The following is a 20,928-nucleotide window of genomic DNA, read 5'->3' as shown; positions in this document are numbered from 1 at the left end:
CTTTATTCAAGACAGCAACATGTTTTTTTTTTTCATTGATTTTGATCGATTTACATGCATGTACGGATTTTGATTCATGACTGTACGGATTTTGATTCATCCTCAACACAGTGTACGGATTTCGATTCAAAATTGTACGGATTTTGATTCAATCGTAGAACGCTGTACGGATTTTGATTCAAGAGATGTGCAATTTAAATACTTTTTTCTTATAATTAAAGTTAATTTTAAGACCTGGTGTTTGCAAATAATGGTAAAATAAAGATAAATGTATGGGGAAAAGATGTGATGCAGAGCATAATGTGATAGCATTATTTAGTATTGACCGTTAATGATTCTCTAGTGCTTAGGTGTACGGATTTCGGTCCCGCACGGTACATTCTCAGATTTAAAACTACCAAGCTCATACGTTTCAAGGTTTCATTTAGTAAGTGGCCACCTACTTGGAACTACCGGCGGAAGCTAATGCTTTTAAAGCTGCTGTTGTCAAATAACCTGATGCAGGATGCTAATTTTACTTTTTTGGTTTCTTTCTTTGAATCAAATGTCGTTTTTCTTTTAAATGCCAAATACTTTAACCATTGCTGAAGATAAACTTTTCAAGGTAGTAAAACGAAGAAATTTGGAATTACAGTTTCGTATCCACAATCCATCCCATACTCCATTAAACAAAGTACAGAGAGAACGACTTCCATCCATTACTCGGCTGCTGCATAAAAACTTCATTCAACCGTTCCCCGTCATTGTCGTGTAGTGGGTGGCATTTCCATCTTCTGCATACCGTACCGTTGAACGGGGGTAATTTGAACACATTTTACCGATAAACCTGAATATGCTGCCAACCATATGTTTGGCACACAAGCAAATACCTCTCAAAACTGAAAACTGCATATTTTGTAGCAAATTGGTTCAAAATACGCCTAAATGTAGGCAATTAACATTAGTTTTGCACAGAAAATCATTTTCATGGAACTAAATCGTTCCTTTTAACGACATTTGATATCAGGTTCGGATTCAGCAATTCAACATTAAGTAAAATAAGTATTTTCTTTGAACTCTGCACCAGAATAAATGCTGATTCTGATAATATGTTTAGAAATAGCTAAAAGTTGCAAATTTTATCACTTCCACAAAACGTTTCAAAAGTACTATTTGTAACTGCTTAATGAAATACTAAACAAATTGTCATATAACAATATCACGAAAAAGGATGATTCAAATTCACTCCGTTTGACGGTACTCGTTTTATGTTCTGTTCTTCTCGAGCTTCGTTTAACTTTGTCTGTGAAACCGTTTTATTCTCTTAACCATGACAATGTACAAACGACCGTCGTCGCCAATGGCATCGCCTCTTTCCAAACCGACAGCATCACATTTTCCTTCGAATCAAGGTCGCCCATCGCACTCATTAATATCTCAGCTGAGCTGAGCTTTGCTGGATAAGTTGACTCTATAGGTATGGAACTGGGAGTGCATTGTATGAAGAGCCGAAGTTTTACCATTCTAGCTTGATTGCGAAAAATACCGTCTAAATCAGGTCAGTGGTTCAGGTTGCCAGCTGCAAAGGACTGTACATCTATTTTAATGCACCGATTTGCATTATTCTAGATATGCCCCAGCAACCTTTCGGAGACGCTTTGTATCCACCTCATTCACGATGGATGAGCTCGAAAACAATTATTTGTCCCCGAGCGCAACGTATCCCCGATTCCCAGAAGAACAGGTTTGCAAAGCAAATCGCATCCAAGTTCATTGAAATCATATGCGACGACCCATTTAATTATTCAGCTTTCTTTCCGTTCCCGAGGCCGCGTCCTTCATCCAACACTGCTCTGGGTCCCATCGCGTGGAAAAGGTTCGCTGCTTGCTCGTTTGCTCACCTGTCTAGTCTAGAGCGAGCGACCACTCCCTCGATGTACAGCGAGTAAAAAATTACCACCAGCAGAATGTGTACTGTTATTTATGCCTTCGTGGCGCTCATTTCGCTATATCACATTGATATAACAGAACGCGAATTTCTGCCAAAGCTCAATCGAAAGTATTTGTAGCTACCTATGTCGCGAAGCAGAAGAATGGAAGGTGGTGAAGGGTGGAGAAAAGTGCCTGTTGTGAATGGCATAATAGCTGGCATTGTTCTGCACCAGCAGCACCGACTTGCACTTGTTCGTTCGTGGAGTGTTAGCTAGAACCTATCGCCTAGAGAATATAGCTGTGCAGTCAAAGTAGTAAAAAATATACGACCGTAGTGGGGGTTTTCTTTTTACTGTGCCGACTGAATCAAAAATTGCTTCACGACAGAATGTATTTTTCCGCGAAGCTCAACACTCGAGATCGAGTTGTGAGGCCACCCGGCACGAATAATTGATTGTGAACTCACAAATGTATCTTCTTACTTGATCCCGGCGCGATCTGGTTGCCAAAATATTGGAAACGTTCGAACTGCTCTATTGTTTGTCTTGTTGATATCCGACGATTTGGTCTTGTTAACATTAATGGTTAGTCTTGGCCGAGGACCGTTCGGCTGTGGCTGTATATACGAGTGGCGTTGCGCTTAGGGACAGACTGTCAAAGTAGCCCATGGTTCGGTACACGATCAATTCCACGTACCATGAGCTAGCGATTTTTATTAGACCTGTGCGCCGATCAAAATATTTTCGGTGGCGGCGGCGGCGTGGTGGCGTCACGCCGTTTGCTTCCGGCGGCGGTGGCGTGGCGGCGTTGGTCGGCGTGAGTTTATTTTTAATGATCTAGAACAAAATGCTTTCAAAACCAATGGACAAAAAATGCTACCCACAGTTCAAATTACTCAAAATCGCTAAAACGTAAGTCACTCATAGTATGACTAAATTTTCCGACACTTTTCCGGGGAAAACTTCTCGAATATGGGAGAAATTAAAGAAAATTGTACACAGGTATGTATACTAGTAGATAGTCTAAAACCACAATCAGTTTTCCTCATATTCGAGACGTTTTCCTCGGAAAACCGTCGGAGAATATACTCATTCAACGAGTGACCTACGTTTTCGCGAATTTGCGTAACCTGAACCAGGGTTGCTTCCACTCACTTGCTATAAAAAAATGATTTCCTGAATTTTGAAATCATTAGATGTTATAATCATATTTTGTACTTGTTAGATACAAGAAGAGGTTGAATGGGAAGTGTTTGACTCATAAAACTAGTCAATTTTGCTACCAGAGTGCAGGGTTACTTCCACTCACTTCTATAAAAAAATATTTTTCAGAATTATGAAATCATGAGATGGTATAGTGATAATTAGTACTTGTAAGTTACAAGATGAGGACGTGAAGTATGTGTTTGACACATAAAATCTGTCAATATTGCTTTCAGCGCGTCACAATCAGCAATTTTACGACTCGTGAGTGCTCACTCTGAGTGAACGCTCACGAATCATAAGATCGCTTATTGTGACGCTCTGAAAGCAAAATTAACAGGTTTTATGAGTCAAACACATACTTTAAACCCTCTTCTCATTACTTACAAGCACAGCATATCATTATATCATCTAATGATTGCATAATTCCGAAAAATATGTTTTTATAGCAAGTGAGTGGAAGCAACCCTGCCAGAGTGTTACAATCAGCAATCTTATGATTCGTGAGCGTTCACTCAGAGTGAGCGCTCGCGATTCGGAAAATCGCTGATTGTGACTATCTGAAAGCGAACTTGACAGGTTTTGTGTGTCAAACACTTGCCTTTCAACGTCTTCTTGTATCTAACAAGTGAAACATATGATTATAACAGCTAATGATTTCAAAATTCAGAAAATCATGTTTTTATAGCAAGTGAGTGGAAGCAAGCCTGACCTGAACTCAAATATGAGTAACTCTTACTCATGCATGGCCGTTAGGGTGTCCCAAAATTGCACTATGTCTGGAAATCTGGGGGCTCACCCTGCAAATGATAGCTAAGGGTGTTACAAACAAACTTTTGTATCGCGGCAACTATGGGAAATGTTGTTTAGAGGTCGCCCCGACGAGATTTTTGAAAAAAGTCCAATTTTTATAGCTATTATCCAATAAATATTTTTAGTTCTTTAAATTTCAGTGAAATCTCACCCTTTTATATTTTTTTCGCAAATTACCAAAGGTCAAAACTATAAGAGAAAAAATTGCTACGGCATGTTCTGTGTCCAATTTGTTAGTTACAATTTTTCAAATTCTCTAAAATGATGTTTTTTGTTGTACATCACTGCATTCAATCATCAAAAGTGGGTATCAAAAATAGCGCTATTATCAATCAAATGCAGCAGAAATATGGGAAATTTTATAAGCAAAAACTTTGCCGTCATTTTTAACCGTCAAAAAGTTATTCGTGATTTACAGTGCAAAGAAAAGTTCAGAATTTCAATACTTGCAGTATGTCCACCAGCAAATCAAACTATCATTGAAATCGTTTAATACAAATCACCTTTTTTGTTGCAAATCACTTGATAATATTTGTTTTGAAGTTTCTAGAATTCAATAAAAGGATATATGAGCGGAGAGGGATCACAAAATTTATTAATTTCCATTTGATTGCCGTAGCAAGCAGAACCAAAAAAGAAAATCATGTCACCAAAAAACCAAGCTCAAGTTGGATCTCATCACCGGTATTGCGAGGAAGCATTTGCCCAGAAACCGTTTGCCGTCGGAGTTGGCCGTCATCAGGTACTTTCGATTCAAGCATGAAACTCAACACCTTTCAATCGGAAAAAGCATTCAAGTTCTGGCCACCAGGCACGAATTATATACCGCAGGCATCGGTTGATGAAGACCTGCAGCTTTCGAGTGTTCTCCGCTGATACACACCACGTCTCGCTGGCGTATAACAACACAGATTTCACGTTCGAGTTATCTGGTTGGATCTCCATACGTTTCGTAAACTCGCAAAGGCAGCCCTAGCCTTCTTGATTCGTGCACCTATGTCGCTCTTGGTCCCGCCGTCCGACGGTATTTGGCTGCCAAGATATTGGAAACTTTCGACCTTCTCCACTGCTTGCCCCGCTACCGTAAAGTTGGAAGGGTCGCCCGTGTTGATATCCAACGATTCGGTCTTGTTGACGTTGATGGTGAGACCCGCCGCAGAGGAGCGTTCGGCTAGGTCATTGAGCTTACTCTTCATATCAGAGCGCCGTTGTGCAAGTAGAGCAACATCATCAGCCAAATCGAAGTCGTTGTATTTGTATAAGGTACTCCTGTCGAGGGTCACCCCAATATATTTTCAACCGATGCTTTGGGACGCATTTATACCGTGCATCCCAGCTGTTAGTGAACGTGCGTGGACCAAAATCATTTCAGGCTTTGCGAACTGTCGATGGACAGTTGTGTGCAACTTATCGTGAAGCATGTCAACGATTACAATTATTGGAAAACGACTCTCATTGGGATCATACACTTACATCGAATGCGTCTTGCCACTTCAAATCCACAGTTAGAAATCAGAAGGGAAATGCATAATGAGGCGCTGATTCTGATCGAAGACATGTGTTTGATGCTGGTAAATAAAGGACTCAAACAGCTAGGTATGATTCCACCCAATCGTTCAATGCACGTTGCATTCAATCAAGAAATGCAACGAGAACAACAATACGATCGAGAGAAATTGAGCGAAACTGTTCGAACGAACATTCCCAACATGAATGACCAACAAAAACATGCCTACGATACTATCAGGAAGGCTGTCAATGACGAAAGTGGTGGAATATACTTTTTGGACGCGCCTGGAGGTACTGGAAAGACCCTTTTTGATTTCGTTGCTTTTGGGAACTATTCGGTCGCAGAATCAAATTGCATTGGCACTTGCATCGTCTGGCATTGCTGCTACTTTATTAGATGGCGGTCGAACAGCGCACTCTGCGCTTAAGTTGCCGTTGAACATGCAAATCAACGAAACTCCAACATGCACCATCTCCAAAACATGTGCAATGGCGAAAGTCATGCAACAATGCAAGATAATCGTTTGGGACGAATGTACCATGGCTCATTAAAAATCATTAGAAGCTTTGGAACGGACATTACAAGATCTTAGGGACAAGCGAATCCTGTTCGGTGGTGTCTTGATACTGTTGACAGGTGATTTCCGCCAGACTCTGCCAGTAATTCCACGATCAACGGCTGCTGATGAAATCAATGCATGCTTGAAATCATCAAATTTGTGGCGGCATGTCAAAACGCTCAAACTCACTAGAAACATTCGTGTTCAATTGCAAAATGATGAAACTGCGGATGTATTTTCAAAACAACTGCTGGAGATCGGAAATGGCAGACTTCCCGTTGATATACTGACCGGCTTGGTAACGCTACCCACGGGTTCTTGCTGTTTGACGGAATCCAAAAATGATCTTATCGAACGCGTATTCCCAAACATTGCAGAACAACATACGGATCACAGCGGTGCCGGTGGTGTAGTGGTGAGCGTGATTGCCTCTCACCTCAGCAGGCCTGGGTTCAATCCCAGTCGGCGCCGCCGGGATGTTCTGAGGCATAACATCTCTGATCACGGGGGAAGGGAAGTAAAGCCGTTGGTCCCCGGTTCATGAGTTGATGGGTCGATAGGTAGGGTCCAGGTGTGGGAGCTGCCTTCCTGGCGTCGGTAGCATTGGTGCTCAGCACGGAAAACAATATCGACGGAAAACAAACCAAAGGAAAAAAAAACATACGGATCATGTTTGGTTGAGCGAGCGTGCAATATTAGCTGCCAAGAACAAAGACGTCGACGACCTGAATTTTATCATTCAAAACACCATAGTCAGCGATTTGGTATCATACAAATCCGTGGATAGTGTCATGAATCAGGACGATGTGGTGAACTATCCTACAGAATTTTTAAATTCACTGAAATGTCCCGGATTGCCACCGCGCACAATCTGCAGTTGAAAGTCGAATCCGTGATTATCATGCTAAGAAATATCAATCAACCTCTTCTTTGCAATGGTACCAGACTAGCCGTAAAGAAGTTGATGAACAACATCATCGAAGCAACGATTCTGAAAGGGAAATACAAAGTCGAAGACGTTTTGATTCCCCGCATTCCAATGGTGCCAAATGATTTTCCATTCGATTTTAAGCGTCTCCAATTTCCTGTTCGGTTGGCATTTGCAATGATAATCAACAAAGCACAAGGCCAGTAATTGGAAATTTGTGGAATTAATTTGGAGTTTCCCTGTTTTTCGGATGGGCAACTTTATGTAGCGTGTTCCAGAGTCGGCAAACCATCAGCGTTGTATGTATATGCTTAGGACGGGAAAACTAAAAATATTGCTTATCACAAAGCATTACAATGATTTGTTGATTACCTGTAATTAAATACTTCTATTTTTTATTATAAAACTACCGAAAAATATCATTCTTAGGCAGGACAACGTCTGCTGGGTCAGCTAGTTACTTTGATACATATTCGAATCTACACGCATTGTAGTTATATAACTTTGTGTTTAAGTTTTTGAAGATGATGTCTGTCGGATATACGTAGAATCCCACACAACTTGTAAGAGATTTTTAAAAAAGCTCAAATATCAACGTGTTGTTAATAATATTCACTTATTCACCTTTATGTAAATCTGATCCTCGTCAGTAAGCCACTGCTTACTTCAAAACTCTATTTTTGCAAATGCTGTAATTGTCATGAATGAGTATTGTTATATCCACATTGTTAGGGTCGATGCCTGACCGACGTGGAGATACGGTCAGCCCAGTTATGTTAAAAATTCGTTCACTTGGCGTGCTGGTGGCGGGCACACACAATACCGCTACTGCAGCTTTCTAATTTCCCAAAAGCATAGAATATCTCCATCTACAACGTTGTTCGGGTATGACGTAATGTGCAGGATCTATATGTGAGGCAGAAGGAAACTCTAGTCCACTGTTTCATTCATCTGGTGTTTTCGTCGGATCGAACGAAACAGCTCGAGCTCGTTCATCGAGAATAAACCACTAAACTGAGATTCTTGACGTTTGATCAGCGCACCAAAAAACTATCTCGAACAAGTGTGAGCAGGAGGAAAAATAATGATTCATCCACGGGACTGACATCCACTATGAGATTTCACAAATTTTACAGTACCCTCCTGGTCTATACATTTATGGCCCATAAAAAACTTGAACAGCACATGCAAACTTTGCGGCTGTATTGCATATTTTACAGCTGTCGCTTACACCGCATGTGTTTGTTTTGCGTTGGTTGTAAGTGTGTGAGTAAAATATAGGTAGCAGACAACAGAAATTTTGGGTTTATCCCTGTGTATCTCTGTGTGCTAAATAGAACAAACGTCAAAAAACTAAATGACAATCGCTGCCTCATACACGTTAAATTGAGGTTACTCAAAAATGAGTCAAACGGAACTACTTTTGAAACATCAAATCATGAGTAGTTGTGATTTGCGAATTTGAGAAACATTGACTCAACAATAAATAAAAAAAGGTGGATCTCAATTTTGAGTTCTCAGCCCATTTGTTGACTCAAAAACAAAATGTCGTTGTGATAATATAAAAATACAAAGTTTGCCTTTCGGTCGTAGACGAAAATTTTAAAATTTTCAAATCAATCAAGAAAGATGATGATGGTCCCACCTCTTACCCCTACAAAGGTTTGAGCTGGACGATTTATCTTTAAGATAATTAAATATGACATTTTAACCAGGTTGGCAAACAAAATCGAACTGGTTTCAGTTACAGTTATAAATTCCCTCTAGAGTTTACAGTTGCTTCACAGCGATATAAATGTGGAAAAGCTCAGGCGTCCAGCTCTTAGTTCGTCCACCTAAAATATTCATAAGTATTACAAGCAATCAAGAGTTAATGAACAATCAACAAAGCATCCTATTACACTAGCAACCCCGCAATCTGATGCTATCATAATTTTCAGCAATGTCAGGAATGCTCACGAACCCCTAAGATTTTCCAGAAAACTTACTACTAACTCAAGGTATCTTTCAAATAAGCTTCAAAATTGCATTTTTATTATCAAATGTTAAATTCAGTCCTCTATATCCGTAATACGCGCGCGAGGCTCAAACCTTTGTAGACTACTTTTTTTTTAATTAATCTATTATTTGCAGTGCTACAATAATTATTAAAAATTTGTTATGACAGCTATCCATATAAAATAATCCGTTAGAGATAACTTCGTCAAGATACATAATTTGTCAATTCATTTAAAAAAAATAATCACTGGATAACTGTTCAAAAGACAGTTTTAACGTCTGAAATGCAGTGTCTTTTAAATTCTGTAAGTGTTGCTGAACGTTTGATATATCTAGGCATCGAATTGAAAACATTTATTCCTTCATAATATAATGAATTTTGTGAAGCACAAGTCAAGAAATGTGGTGTTCTTATTTCAACCGCGTTTCTAGTATTATATCTATGAAAGTCACTTCCTCTTTCAATTCGATCACACAAATATCGAGGCAGAAAACCGTTAACTACTTTAAAAATAAACCGACAACCATTGTAAGGCGTCTAACATCAAAGTTGAGGAAGTGAATCTATTACATCTCAAAATCAAACGCATTATTTTATTCTCAGGGTGTCTACTGCCTGGAAAAACCTGAAAAACCGGGAATTTACAGGGAATTTTATTTTTTCTGGAAAAACCTGGAATATTCAGGGAATTTTGGTTCCACTCAGGGAATTTTCCAATTATCACTTCATTCGTAATTCAAAAGAAGTTTTTCGTTCAGTTTCTCGAAACGTTTCTTAAGGACACTGAACTTGACAAGCATCTAAGACAACGTGTGCGAACGAGACAAGTTCATTCAGAGAGTCTTGTCACGCTCGCTCTTCGCTGATTTGTATGTGGAGGATCAAAATCGTCGTAAAAAGGAAACAGCCGAAAAAGAGAGACTGGCAACCGTCAAAAGGAAGCATACGAAGCATGTATTGTATAAGAATAAGCATACCAGACAGCAGTTCTGAGAGCCTACATAGAATTTTTTTTTTGAGGTTCAGAGAGGGTCGAAGATCTACTGAGAAATTTGTTGAGCTTCAGAGTAGTTCGTAGATCTTGAGAACAGAACTACAAACAAATTAAAAGTTATTAACAGAAATTCATAAAAACAAAATCACAAGAGAGGTCGTAGATCTTCAGATAAATGGCCAAAGAAATATTCAAAACTTCAAGCAAGCAAAAATAATTTCAAATCAATTTTTAATTATAGTGGAATTTCAGGGAAATTCGCATAACTTCAGACAAGTTCGGCGATTAAAAAAAATATTTACACGATTTCAGGAAAATTTGTAGATCTTGAGAGAGACATTTAAAACTTCAAAGAAGCTCAAATATTTTCAGATAAATTTTGACAACATTAGGTAATCTTCAGGGTAACCCGAGAGAAGTTTGCAGATCTACTGAGAAATTTATTGAGCCTCAAGTTTTTTTTGTAGATCTTGGGAATAGACCTTAAGAGAAGTCCATAGACCTTAAGAAAAGTCTGTAGAACGTTTAAATTTTACCGAAGAACAGAAACAAAACTTCAGGGACGTCAGAAGGTTTGAAGACCTTGCAGAATTGAGTTATTAACAGAAATTTTCAGAACTCAAGGAATCATGTATATCTAGTGAGAACTTTTCCCACTAGCTTGTCTAAAGTTGGTATCGACATCCTGGCGTTTTGAGTTTTGAAATTCATTTTCATCTTCATATCGCAGCTCTTGATGGACAAGATGAGCCAGATCCCTGCCGGTGTTCCTCCTGAGCAACCATTTCCTACTCCACAAAGTTCACCTTCTCTTTCTCATTTTATTTAAAATAATAAAAGCAAATACGTCTGCCGAAACTAGAGCAATTTTCCGGTAATTCATGATGGAAATATTTACTTTTGATTCCTGATACAGTTTTGTTTTGAAATCTAAATTGACAATTCTTTCGACATGTGCAAGCAATGTAAACACCAGCAAACAGGGGGATTCGACAAAGTGTGTCGAAAGTAAATTCGAGCAGATTTTTCATTATGGCGGCGGTCAAAATCAGACCAAGAAATCAGATAGTCTAAACGGACCTTAAGAGATTTTAGACATGTGAAACCATGATTTATTCTGTCTTGATCTTCCAAACAGAGTTGGACTCAAACATATTATCAAAATGATATTTTGTTTTTGAAAGCATATTGTTATCAAATTTTGATATATCGTTTTATCGAAATAGTATAGACAGGTTTCTTACTTGTATTTATATTCTTGAATTAGAAAAATACTACACAAATACCAAAAAAGAATGTAATATTGATTGACGTAATGCATGCTACTGTATGAATAACTAATGTGATTGCAAAAACCAAATATAATATTACACACATGGAAATAATTTCTTTTCGCAAATTATGTGTAGGATAAATGCACCAATAGTGGAGGTACTTTAGTGCAATGTGTTCCTATGGTGGCTTATAGAGTCTCCCTAAGCCGCTATGGAAGTACATTGTACTAACGTACCTCCACTAATAGTGCATTTACTAAACATAAATTGTTCAAATTAATATTAAACAACCTACACATTTAGTTTTTTTCTACCGAGCTCGGCTGTGCAAATCTCTGCAAAAAAAAGTTTCACTGAGATCTCAGCAACAGTGACGTTTGATTGCTGAGTCGCGGATAATGCTTAGCTGAATCTCAGTTAAACCTTTTTTTGCCGAGATTTGCACAGCCGAGCTCGGTAGAAAAAAGGAAGTGTGATATGTGCATCTGATCTACTGTAATATTCAATAACTTTTTTGCCGTGCCGACTTATAAGTACCAACGCCCAAGTTTGAACAATCGAAAATAACATAAGTCAATAAGTACATAAAGGGATTCCAGATGGATAAAAAGATAAAATAATAGTGTGTATAATTTGTATGCACCTGGAAAAACCTGGAAAACTCAGGGAATTTGATTCCTTGGATTGAGTAGACACCCTGATTCTGCAAGCGCTGTAATCTCGATATTTGTGTTGCATTGGCCAGAAATAAAATGGAAGGGCAAAAGTCAAGATGAGGAGAGATGATTGATTTGTATAGCTATATTTTACTGGCAATAGTTAAATCGTTTTTCAGTCGACATAGAATTCCATACTTCTTGGCAATTTTCTTGATGACATTGTCAATGTGAGAGTTGAACTTAAGTGTGTCATCAATAATCACGCCAAGATTTTTAATCTCCCAAACGCGATCAATAGTCTCATCATCAATTACAACAGAGACGTTCTCATTTACTCGATTCCGCGAAATTACCATAAATTTAGTTTTACTTGTATTCAATTTTAACTGCTTATACTTCAACCATCTACTTAGAGAACGCAAATCTTCATTCAAGTGTAAAACGGCATCATCTAAATCCTTAGCTGCAATGAATAACACAGTATCATCTGCAAAAAGATTAATGTCGCAAAATCGTAAAACACGTCGCAAGTCATTAATATACATAATAAATAACAGGGGCCCTAATACACTTCCCTGGGGCACTCCAAGGTTATTCCCCACGGGACTGGAAACAGAATCATTAAAAACAGTCCGTTGAGTTCTGTCAGACAAATAGCTTTCAAACCATTGGTATGCAGTACTCGTAATTCCGAAGCGCTTGATTGATCTTAACAATAAGGGCCTAGACATTGTTTCAAAAGCGCGTTTAAGATCCAAAAAAACAGCAACAATCGTATCTTTACACTCCAAGCTATTTTTCCACTTCACTAAAATCAAATTCAACGCGGTTTCACAGCAATGACCTTCCCGATATCCCGACTGTTCTGCTATCAACAAACTATTACTATTTAAATACTCCAACTGCTGGCCTTTAACAACAAGTTTTAAAATTTTCTCTAATGTGTGCAACATGGGACGAAACTCTTCGGCTTTAATCGTTCCAGCAACTTTTTGAATAGGGACAACTAAGGATTCCTTCCAAATTTGTGGCACATGTCCAGTTTGTAATGATTCATTAATAAGGTCCAGCAAGATGTGGCTAATGACATGAAAGCAATCTTGAATAACTATAGCATTAACATTATCTTCTCCAGAGACTGTTTTATTTCGTCAGGTTCATCGACCAATTCAATAGATTGATTAATCAATGAAACGCTATCTACGAAATAATCATTAAACTTAGCTGCAATGACTTGTCTGACTGACCGGTCGCAGGAATTCAACCAACTCGTCATGATACCATAAAAAATAACGGCTATTAATATTCAACAAGTTCTATTCGAAACTCTAAGCACACCACGAAAACATTGTTTTTGAGATGTTCTTCTTCTAGAAAGTTTCATATGCTTATGGAAAAATTGCAGCAACTTAGAAAGACGAAGAAATTTCTAGATTTTATAATAAATTTTGGTTTCTATTGTTTTGAGAAACACACCAGTTGTAGTTGTACAACAGTAAAAGTTCTTCTAATTAAATATGCATTCAATATTTCTCACAAGTTCGCTTAGTTTTCTTTCTTGAAATTCTCTTTTAAAATTCTATAGAAATCCCTTAGGCTCTGAACCATTTCGTGGATTATTTTAACTTTTGGTTCAAATTTGACAGATGGAAAGTTATCGATTGACTAAAGCCTCCCTAATAAAGATAAATTAATTAATTAATTAAGTTATCGATTAACCCTGCCATCCGAGCGTGGTTGCTTCTGACAAGAAGTTAAATTTGGACAACCTTGGCTAAGTTCTTCTCGAAAACTGGTCGATCGGCAGCACAGGGATTTTCGAACATAGAAAATAACTTTCGAAATGTCACTTCTAATTTCGAGTTAAATTTAACTCGGCAAATGGTTCACAACCTTAATGATATTGAAATCCTCCTGAAATTTGTCTTGACAACACACTCACTCCTCCTCACCGAATTCTTCTTTTACGTGACGTTCGTTGTTTCGATTTGGTCCTTACGTAAGACGAGAACAGAATCCATAAAACTTCCACATTTTTAGGCTACCGTGCCCCTTACTTCACAAAGTAAACTACGACTGACGTGACGGTTTTACGAGCGTACAAATATTGCACATCTTTTAAGCTATCTCGACCGAATTCTATTGCGTTTTAAAACGGCTGCTTCCTCCGCATCAAAACCACCAAACCACACAATCAAACACGACCCACCATGAGTACCGTCAGTCCTCAACCAAGGCCTTTAACATCGACTATCCCCTACTGTATCAGGTCTACAAAGTGATTGAACTCACAGAATTAGCCTAAACTCCTGCAAATAGCCAGTCCGTCAACAAAAATGTGCTAGAAGTTAAAGAAGGATTTTATGTCACCCCGTTTTCTGCAGCACATCTTCCACACCGTATTTGTTCAATCAATTTGCGCCTGAAAACATCTTGAACCGAGGCGACATTTGCAACCCATTGGCATCTCCAGTGTTTATTTACACTTCATCATCGCCTTCTTCGTTTCTGTGTGACTCCCACCTATCTAGATCGATTAGAAAATAATATGTCGATTAGAGGAGTTGTGCAGACTCAGATCCAACATGTCGTGCGTCCAATTCAACTGCATCGAATCACCCATTCCAAGAACTTTACTGCCCATAATCGCATAACTGTCCCATAGGATGTGACTGATATGCGTTTATAGGCCCTTCGAAGGCGATTATGTTCCTATGCAAGCTCGACCTGTTTCTTACCATTGTCGTCTTCATCCGTTCATCGACCGAAAATACAAAAGCAATCTAAATTTATTGCCTTTTTAGCACCTCCTTTGTTTGGCGTTCATCGTCCGCGCCCCTAGTGGAAACATTCCCTTTCTATAGTGTATACACTAGTAGTGCATGTCAATGTGGTTGGGCTGTTTATCACTATTCATACAAATATTTAAAACCGTTTCCCATTTCGGTCTCTTCTTCCGCAGGACCAACGTCGTGATGAACTACACAGAAATCGAAGGCAAAGTACGCGAAGCAACCAACGATGAACCGTGGGGTCCAACGGGGCCGCTCATGCAGGAGCTGGCCCATGCGACCTTCACCTACGAACACTTCCCGGAGGTGATGTCGATGCTGTGGAAGAGGATGCTACAGGACAATAAAACCAACTGGAGGCGAACCTACAAGGTATGTCCGTCTACAGTTCGCAGTATCTCCAACCGCAGATTGCTGATTGGAATGTTACAATTTCAGAGTTTACTCCTGCTAAACTACCTGGTACGGAACGGGTCGGAACGAGTGGTGACCTCCTCGCGGGAACACATCTACGACCTGCGGTCGTTGGAGAATTACACCTTCATGGACGAAAACGGCAAGGACCAGGGCATTAACGTGCGGCACAAGGTTCGTGAGTTGATCGACTTCATCCAGGACGATGACAAACTACGGGATGAGCGGAAAAAGGCAAAGAAGAATAAGGACAAGTACATCGGCATGAGCTCGGATGCGATGGGTGGTATGCGCTACGGCGGTAGTGGTGCCGGCGGAGGCGGTGGCAGTGAGTACGGTGGCTATCGGGATAGCTGGGACCGAAGGACGGACGAGCGGGGGTGTAAGTGTTGCATTTTAGGGTTCGCATTGAAACGTTTGTTGATCGAGATATTATTTTTTTTTTCAGATAACGAAGGCAAGGATCGCTACGAGTATGACTATCAGTACGATGGAGAACGGGAGGATTCCGATACGGAATCGAATGGAACCCACGCCAACAGGTACGATAAATGCCCTACCCCCGTATGGCCTTGTAAAGCTTATTTCCTAATTGATTGTAGATATTACGACAAGGAACGCTCAAAGAGTCCTGCCACGAGACAACCATCCTCCTCCCTTTCGACACATTCCGCCAGCGGCGCTGGATCGTCATCATCAGCGGCGGTGGCCGAGAAGAAGATCAATCTGAACATCAAATCTCCGGCGGCGGCAGCCGCTGCGGTGAAAGCAGCCGCCGCCGCAGCGGCCAAGCCCGCCAAGAAGATCGATATGGGAGCGGCGAAGAATTTCGGCAAATCCGCCGATCTAGGCATCAACTCGCCGACCCACAGAAACACCCACGCCGAAGAGATCATCAGCACGTCAGACGCCACCACCAGCGGGAAACAGCAGCAGCAGAGCAATGAAATTCTGGACGACCTGTTCAGAACCTGTCCGCCGGCGCCGCCCTCGGAGGGAAGTCCCGCCAAGGACGATTTCGACGACTTTAATCCACGGGCCGATGATTCCGGCCCTTCTGGCGGCGTTACGGGCGGTCCAGAGTTTGGAGATTTCGAGTCTGCTTTTGGAAAACCGACACCGAAGCCTGTTAGCAATGAATTTGCCGATTTTGCGGCATTCAGCTCGGCACCGGTGCCTGCTCCAGTCGCTGCCGCTTCCAGCGACATATTCTTTGGACTGAATCCAAGTGCCACATCAGCCGCACCAGCGACTGCCGGTATGAATCTGTTTGGAATGGCACATCAGCAGCAGCAGCAACCGGCAGCGGCGGCAAATGATTTGCTATCCGATATGAGTGGATTGAGCTTGGGAGGAAGCACCAATGGTGAGTGAATTGTGTACTTTACCTTTGATTTGGAATTATTTGATTTGCCTTGAAAGTGTTTTTCATCGGGATTAATGCATGATTAGGTTGGGCCCTTTCGAGACGATCGAGGGACTTAGATAGAACGTTTTTCCGAAAGACTTCTTGACTAGGCCTCGAAAGGGTTCACCAGAAACCGCTAGCTGTGGGTCTTCTTCTTCAGTTCAGTGCAGAAGAACTCTTCGGAAGGCCAATCACAAAATCAATCTATGCCAGCTTGAGTAAAACATAAATTTCCGCGCGCTTGTTTCGTGTTTCTTTTTTTGTTTTGCGATACCGAGTCAAATTCATCTGTCCCGGTCCGTTTAGTAATTTAAGTCTAAGTGATACAAAAAACACACTCACAGTGACACAGTATAATACCAGTGGGAAAAATGTGTGCATTTGCACTTGTCCCATTTCAGTGTCGCACCATGGCGAGGGATTGAAGCTGCAGGAATCCATCCGGGATCTGTTGGAACTGCTGCAGAGTGTTGAAAAAATTCGTTCCGAAGAGCAGCTGAATGCGATTCGAAGCAAGTTGGATGTGTTGCTGGAATGCCTGCCGGGACCGAGAACTCCGGAGCAGCTGCTGAGGCTCGACGACGATCAACGATCGATTGATTGGGCAACATTTGCCTCGGATGAGTTTCCGGATTTGCTGGAACAGTTGGTCGAGCGGTTTGATGGACAATTTCCGGGAAAAGTTCCCCAAGTGGATAACCGAATTTGGAGGATTTTCGGGCTCGATTATAATCACGTTTTCATCGCCGAGAGCCTGGCCATGCTAACCGCAGCGGATAAGCTCGGTCGGAACAGAGAAGTATTCCCTTTTCTATTGACTAGATTAGTACAGGATTGTGACTACCTGACCGGGTGCTTCGTTGAATTGAGTCTGAAGGCGGAAGACGACGGCTTAACGAAGTACACTCGATGGACGAAATCCGAGCAACTGATTCAAACTTTAACCAGCATCCCGAATAAGGTCGCCAATGTACTCCAACGGGAAACCCCTGACATCTTTCTACCGGAACGATTGTCCCAGATTCTACTCCAACAGATGCTGAGAGCTATCAATTCAGTGGCTCAGATTACCCACCTACATAATACGTATCTCACCTACGAAACGACATTCCTGTCTAAACTCTTCAGCAAGCTTATCGTCGATTACTTCAACAACGATAAGCGGTCGCATCATTTACAGCTCTCGTTGCGTATCCTCGCCGCTTGGGCGCAGTCCAACGGTTATCAACAAAAGACTCTTATCGCAGCGATTTGTGCCGACCTATCACGTCCCGCTGTGGAAACACTGGCCCGAATCGCTCTTCGCGAGGGAATTGATTTATTCAATTTACTGAGAGCGCATGATTTCAACGGCGATTGGAAGTACGTCCTAACGAAGAAGATTCCCCTATTCAGTAGCTTCCCGCAGGATTCGATGGTGGAGAATCTGATGTACCTGTTGGCGAGGGTTTCCGCTAGTGAACTGAAAGCGCTGACCCTGGAGCTGGTAACGGTCTGGTCCAGCCGAACCGGTATCCAGAAGACATCCTTCGAACAGCACCTGTACCTATCCAAGCAGTTGCTCTTGGCTATGACCTATCTGAATCTCTCAAAGCATGGGAAACTGAACACGGTGGAGATTCGTGAATTTCGGAGATTGCTTTTCGGTGGCTTGAAATGTCATCTGGAATCACCCGTTAAGGAGTTGAGATGCGTTGGAATGATTGTATCCGAGGTGATCCTTGGCTATTTCGATGCACAGGATGTCGATGAAGAAAACAAGCTCAAATTTGACTACGAAGGATTCGATTCGGCCACACTGCAGTTGGTTGCAAGTTTGAGGAATTTCAAGAACCGTTGTAGATTTACCGAAGATGAATTGTCTCAAAGTGTCATCAGCTCCGAGGACGAACCGCTTGATCAACTCGTTGAAAAATTGTTTGCAACTGAAACCCCCGAAATATCCATCTACAGCAGTTCCCTTTCAAAGCCATCGGAACCTCCGCTTACCGAAGTTGAACTTCTATCGCTGAAATCCTCGGATATCAAACCTCCCCTCAGAGAGCGTAAACTATCGGACAGCGACGATTCGGCGCTGGATTCCGACGACGACCTGGAACCGTATGACATGTCCCACGACACCAACATTGACGAGGAGCAACTGCGGCCAAAGTACCTTCTCGATCTTCGCGAGATACTCCTGGACAACTCGGACCAGCAAGCTCCGGTCCGATTCGAACTGGCCATGGCAGCTGCACCGGATTTAATCGCGCAGCAATTGTCCAACAATGACATCAAGCTGGCCCTCGACCTGCTGCAAATCCTACTCCCCTTGGAAGCCCGCGTATACATGGAAAATTACCAGGAACTTAAATTCTCATCTCTGATTGCCATTTGCACCACTTACCCCAAGGAGTGCGCCGAATATATCTGCCGAGAGTTCCACTCCGATCTCAGCAAGTACTCCCTAAACCGTCGCATTCTCATGCTGGACATCCTGGCTCAAACTGCAAAGGTCCTTTCGAATCTAGCCTCCGCCGAACCCCAATCCCAACAGAGCCAAGTTAACCCACCCAACCCGAGTGCGTCACCCCCGCCGAAGAACGCTCTGGACCTAAAATTCCACGAGGAAAACGAACTCCTTCGCAAGCGTCAGCTTGCGGAACGGATCGTTCGCGAACGCATCGCCGGTAAAACACGTAGATTCAGCTCCCGCCCTATCCAGTCTGCGAGCAGCAAACCGCCAACGATGAATCGCTTCTCCGAAGTAGCCGGGTGGTTCTTCTTTCCCCTGCTGCGGGGATTCGGATCGAAGCAGTTTCTATTCACAGCCAATCTCAAATTTCAATACGATGCTGACAATCTACTGCTGACGACGTTCCTACAAACTCTATCGATACTGATGATATGTGCCGAGAATTGTCCGATAGCGAGGAAGTTCGGCCGAGAGTTGATGAATTTGAGCGTGATGTTGCGGTTCAGCGAGGAACCGAAGGTGCGACTGTCGGTGTTGCAGGTGCTATCGTCGATTTTCCTGGCGCTTCCGAAGGCGATTCTCCGGCAGGATTTCTACGTGGATTTGGTGGACCTGAAGCAGTGGCTGGAGGAGTGCGTGCAGGGAAGTGTGGTGAGGGGAGAGTCGAATGAGGAGTGTCGGGAATTTGCCCGCAACGTGCTGGTGATGTGCTACGGTGCGCTGGCGGAAGATTGATGGGAAATGGTAGATTTAAGGAGAGTGTCATAGTTCTTAGATTTAGGCCGTTGAAAACATTTAGGAATTACTAATACACATAAGTTCAAGTTCTTGATTGCTCACGATTTTGTGTTGTTCGTTAATACCCGAAACTAGGCCATGCGTACCTTAGGGACCATGCACTTAGTACGTAATATTTGTCTATCCCAGCTGGCTTAGTAAGATCTAACATCGAACATTAACATGTTCTGTATTCTTCGAGTTATTATTCGTAATTTCGTGAGATTCCCTGCCTCCCTTTGCTTTAAAAAAAAACTTACGTAATAAGTGCATGGTTCCTTATGGATATCATCCTATCTGCAATTCTAACATCTAACCAAACAGAAAGTGAGCTTCCTCTCAAAATCGACTGTATCTGTCATGGATGCCGCTTTTGTGATTTCGTGACTTCGGGACTTGCCCTGGCAATGAGTTGATCAGATATAAAGACGTGATCGGAAGGGAGGGGTGCATTTTTATTTGGTTTTTGGTGATAGGCTATCTGGCCTAACAGGATGTCGAGTTCTCAAGCCTCAGAAACTAAAAAAGAAATTCATATTCGGTGTCTTACAAACTTTTCGATTAATTATGATTTTTAAGATTTCCTGCAAAAAAGGTGGAGATCGATGCGAGTAGATGGGCTTAGATGCAAGAGATGAGAAAAGATTTTTCGTAGATTGATTCGCTAATGTGTGATTTTTCGACCTTTTAAAATCGAGATTTAGATGTGTCGCACCCCTCGAAACAAACCAATCTAACCTGTCAAATTTGAAAATATTTAGAACGATTGGTTTATTTATATGAGCCAGGATATCAGCTAGTGTTCAAATTAAAAAATAATGCAAGTGATCTGGATTAACGTAGCTGGCAGGATTGATTTGTAGACTGCATCTGTTTTTGGGGGCATACTCTAACAGACAGTACATTGGATTGAGCACCTCATGCGAACCATTCTCGAGAAACGCCACCGTAATCCAGAACTTCTTCCCCTCGGAAGACGATGTACAGCCTTCGTCGTTGTTCGTAAGCTGGTAGGTGCCTGAGTTGGTGGTAGGAGTCTTCAAACCAAGTTTTTCGGGTCACGCGGAGTGCTGGAGTTGACTGAGCTTCCATCAGAAGAACCGTTCGTAGGCTCGTAGAACTCCGTAGATTGCTTTTCTACCCTTCAGTGCACCAGGTCGTGGGTCTTCAAATGTAGTTTTTTGATTGTTATGATCTACAAAGAACCGCTCCCCAGCTGCCGTTGAACCCGTT

At 41.6% G+C, this 20,928-nt stretch overlaps 1 protein-coding gene across 1 annotated transcript in view; it reads left to right on the top strand.

The window, feature by feature from the left end:
* The window catches only part of lqfR (clathrin interactor lqfR), a 55,688-nt gene extending 36,003 nt beyond the window's left edge, over window positions 1–19,685 (top strand). The window contains exons 2-6 of the mRNA XM_065219368.1: window positions 14,812–15,013; window positions 15,080–15,437; window positions 15,504–15,597; window positions 15,658–16,421; window positions 16,865–19,685. Coding sequence (XP_065075440.1) covers window positions 14,812–15,013; window positions 15,080–15,437; window positions 15,504–15,597; window positions 15,658–16,421; window positions 16,865–19,653 — 4,207 coding nt within the window. The 3' untranslated portion in view covers window positions 19,654–19,685. The remainder of the gene's footprint in view (window positions 1–14,811; window positions 15,014–15,079; window positions 15,438–15,503; window positions 15,598–15,657; window positions 16,422–16,864) is intronic.
* Window positions 19,686–20,928: the final 1,243 nt, after the last annotated feature.

This window comes from Ochlerotatus camptorhynchus, unplaced genomic scaffold (genome assembly GCF_037179485.1).
Source record: "Ochlerotatus camptorhynchus isolate MF236.1 unplaced genomic scaffold, CSIRO-AGI_Acam_v1.1 ptg000103l, whole genome shotgun sequence".
Classification (NCBI taxonomy): Eukaryota; Metazoa; Arthropoda; class Insecta; order Diptera; family Culicidae; genus Ochlerotatus; species Ochlerotatus camptorhynchus.
The sequence above is the reverse complement of the archived record's forward strand: the minus strand, read 5'-3'. Positions and strand labels throughout refer to the sequence as shown.